The sequence below is a fragment of the Clarias gariepinus genome, chromosome 23 (assembly GCF_024256425.1).
Source record: "Clarias gariepinus isolate MV-2021 ecotype Netherlands chromosome 23, CGAR_prim_01v2, whole genome shotgun sequence".
Classification (NCBI taxonomy): domain Eukaryota; kingdom Metazoa; phylum Chordata; class Actinopteri; order Siluriformes; family Clariidae; genus Clarias; species Clarias gariepinus.
This window is the reverse complement of record NC_071122.1, coordinates 25,980,001-25,982,878: the sequence shown is the minus strand read 5'-3', so window position 1 is coordinate 25,982,878 and position 2,878 is coordinate 25,980,001. Positions and strand designations below refer to the sequence as shown.

Here is a 2,878-nt window from a genome sequence, read left to right as displayed (position 1 = left end):
TTATATCTCTGTAGATCCACGGTTTATCTGTGATCTCCATAATCGCGCACTTCCGTGTCACTACCGAGTGCGGACAGGGTGAGGACACGGACACGGACACGGCAGTAACACGGACACGCTTTAATGTCCTCATGTAACTCAGAAACGTAAACGGCGCTGAATCCGTTATTTTTAAACTCGCGCCCTAAATCTCACGAGACTTCCTGAGGCCAGGCACGCGCAGCGGGACCGGAAGCTGCAGCATGGCGGAGGACAGCGGCCGGAAGTGGGACCGGTGTCTCGCGGACAGCGCTGTCAAATTGAGTAAATAAAACCTCGTAGTGTCTTTATTTAACAGTTCATCCTGTGTGTGTGTGTGTGTGTGTGTGTGTGAGACCCTGAGTAACCGCAGGTCAGACGCGCAGCGCGGCAGCAGGAGAGGTCATCGGTCACGTGACTGACTGTAGCCCCGGGGTTATTCTAGTGCACTGTTTATTATAATTATACTGTTTACTGAGCGCGCGTGCAGACAGACAGACAGACAGACAGACAGGTCATTATATGCAAATCAGCGGCGTTGAATTCCTCTTCCACCGCAGCATCTAACACGTTTTATTCTTTATAATCTTTATTTATTCACCCTTGTGTTAAAGCAGCTGTAGGAGCCACCACCAATAATAATGTGTTTCTCTTTATGATATGCAGTGAAATGTCTACACGACCGCACGTGACCTTAATACAACAAAACAACACAATACAAGATCACCAATAGGAAATAAATTATGGAATAAAATATAGAAAAACTTTAGCTATAAAAAAATAAGAATAAAAGATTTTTAAGAAACTTAGCTGTACAAATTCCAATTTTATTTGTCACGTACACAGTCACACACAGTACGATATGCAGTGAAATGCTTACACGACCGCCAGTGACCTTAAAATAAAATCTTATACATAAGAAATAAATATGAATAAAGAGAAGAGAAATACGATGGAAAAAAAAATTAAGTAGTAAAATATACTGTACAAATAAGGACATAATAAAAATATAGCAAAATATAGAAGAAAAAATAGAAACTTGTGTGCGTTTAGAAATGACTGTGGGTGTGCAAATATGAATAAAAAGTGACCTATTAAAGTGTTTTGTGCAATGGTCCAGAAATTAAAATATAAATATGTAGTGCAAGTGTGTATGAATGTGTCCATAGTGTCCATAAATGCCCAGTCAGTGTTTGATGTAAAAGAGATGTTATTAGTCCTGTGTTGTGATGTGATTAAGAGACCATATCACCTGCGGGAAGAAGCTCCTCAGTCTCTCTGTGTTGGCCTTCAGGAAGTGGAATCGCTTCCCTGACCTCAACAGAGTGAACAGTCCATTGTTGGGGTGACTGAGGTCCTTCACGACCTTCCTGGCCTTGGTCCAGCACCGCTTGCTGTAGATCGAGTGCAGGTCAGGGAGCTCGGTGCGGATGATGTGCTCAGCTGATCGCACCACCCTCTGTAGAGCTCGTCTGTCCTGCATGGTGCTGTTTCCAAACCAGGTTGAGATGTTTCCCGTCAGGATGCTCTCTATGGTGCAGGAGTAGAAGTTCCTGAGCACCTTGGAGGGCAGTCTAAAGTCTCTCAAGCGTCTGAGGTGATAGAGACGCTGCAGAGCCTTTTTCACCACGGTGTTGATGTGACAGGACCATGACAGGTCCTGTGTGATGTGAACACTGAGAAAAGATTTGTCTGTACAAATATAGAGAAGATAGAAACTTGTGGAGATTGACATAGAATAGAAATAGAAAGTGTGCAGATGTGCATGGATGTGGAGATTTGTAATGTCCATAAATTGTCCATAAGTGTCTGGGGTGTGTAGATGTCATCTGTCCTGCTTCTAGTTACTTTTACTCTACTTTACCTTAGTGGGCTGACACTGGAGACTCCTTCCACACGTCCTACAGACATATCTCCGCACTTTACAAGAACGTGACCTTATCAGTGACACACTTGCCTGTTAAGCGTGTTTAGGAAAATAATCAGCTTCAGGATGCCAACAGTAACTCATCACTGGGTGTTTGACTCCAACACACACACACGGCTTGTGTATTCGTTGCTTCTCATGTTCATCTGCTTCACCAGGTGTCTAACACACACTGCTCTTTTGTACCTAATGCAGTGAAGTAGCCGTCGGTGCTCAAGGAGTTTTTAAACACTACACTGTTTCTGGAATTTCCAGAATGTGTGAATTTGAATTTTTTTTCTTTAGAAGGTTCTGCAGAAGTTTGTCTGTTTGGCAGGAGTTCGCTGGCTGTCAGATTCGGGGTGAAGATTAATGCTGGGCCGAGTTGCTGGAGTTGTTCACCTCAGCTCACCTCAGCCCTGGTTGGCTTCTGGCTCAGCTCAGGTCCACTCAGCTCAGGTCCGCCTGTGTTCGTTCCCCCCAGTGATAACCCCCCCCCCCACCATCCCCTCCTCCCCCAGCGCACTCTGTTACAGACAACGGCCTGCAGGTGGCGATATTTGCGTTTGTAAAATGTGACGTGACGCAGAAGTGTAGTGGAGTAGAAGGTGCAGATCCTCGCTGTAGGATGTAGTGGAGTAAAAGTCACAGCTCTCCACTGCTGAAGTACCGCGAGGAAGGACGTTACCACGGTAACTAAACAAGCAAGCGTCCCACTGTAAAAGAGTCGTGGACTGGATTTGGGACACGGTCCGTGGGTGTGTGTGTGTGTGTGTGTGTGTGTGTGTGAGAGAGATGTAATGCTGATGGCGTGGATGAAGAGAGGAGGCGATACACACACGGGATTAGAGTCAGTACCCATGTGGAGATTTTGTCACACGTGATTAGCCGGCGCTCTTTTGATGACGTCATCACATTGTTTTCGTTTGACAGCTTTTATTGCAAGACATCAGC

General features: G+C 45.3%; 1 protein-coding gene across 1 annotated transcript in view; it reads left to right on the top strand.

Moving 5' to 3' along the window:
- Positions 1–2,878, top strand: part of LOC128511367 (MICOS complex subunit Mic10-like) — a 5,286-nt gene continuing 2,408 nt past the window's right edge. Inside the window, exon 1 of the mRNA XM_053484200.1 lies at positions 1–303. Coding sequence (XP_053340175.1) covers positions 243–303 — 61 coding nt within the window. The 5' untranslated portion in view covers positions 1–242. The remainder of the gene's footprint in view (positions 304–2,878) is intronic.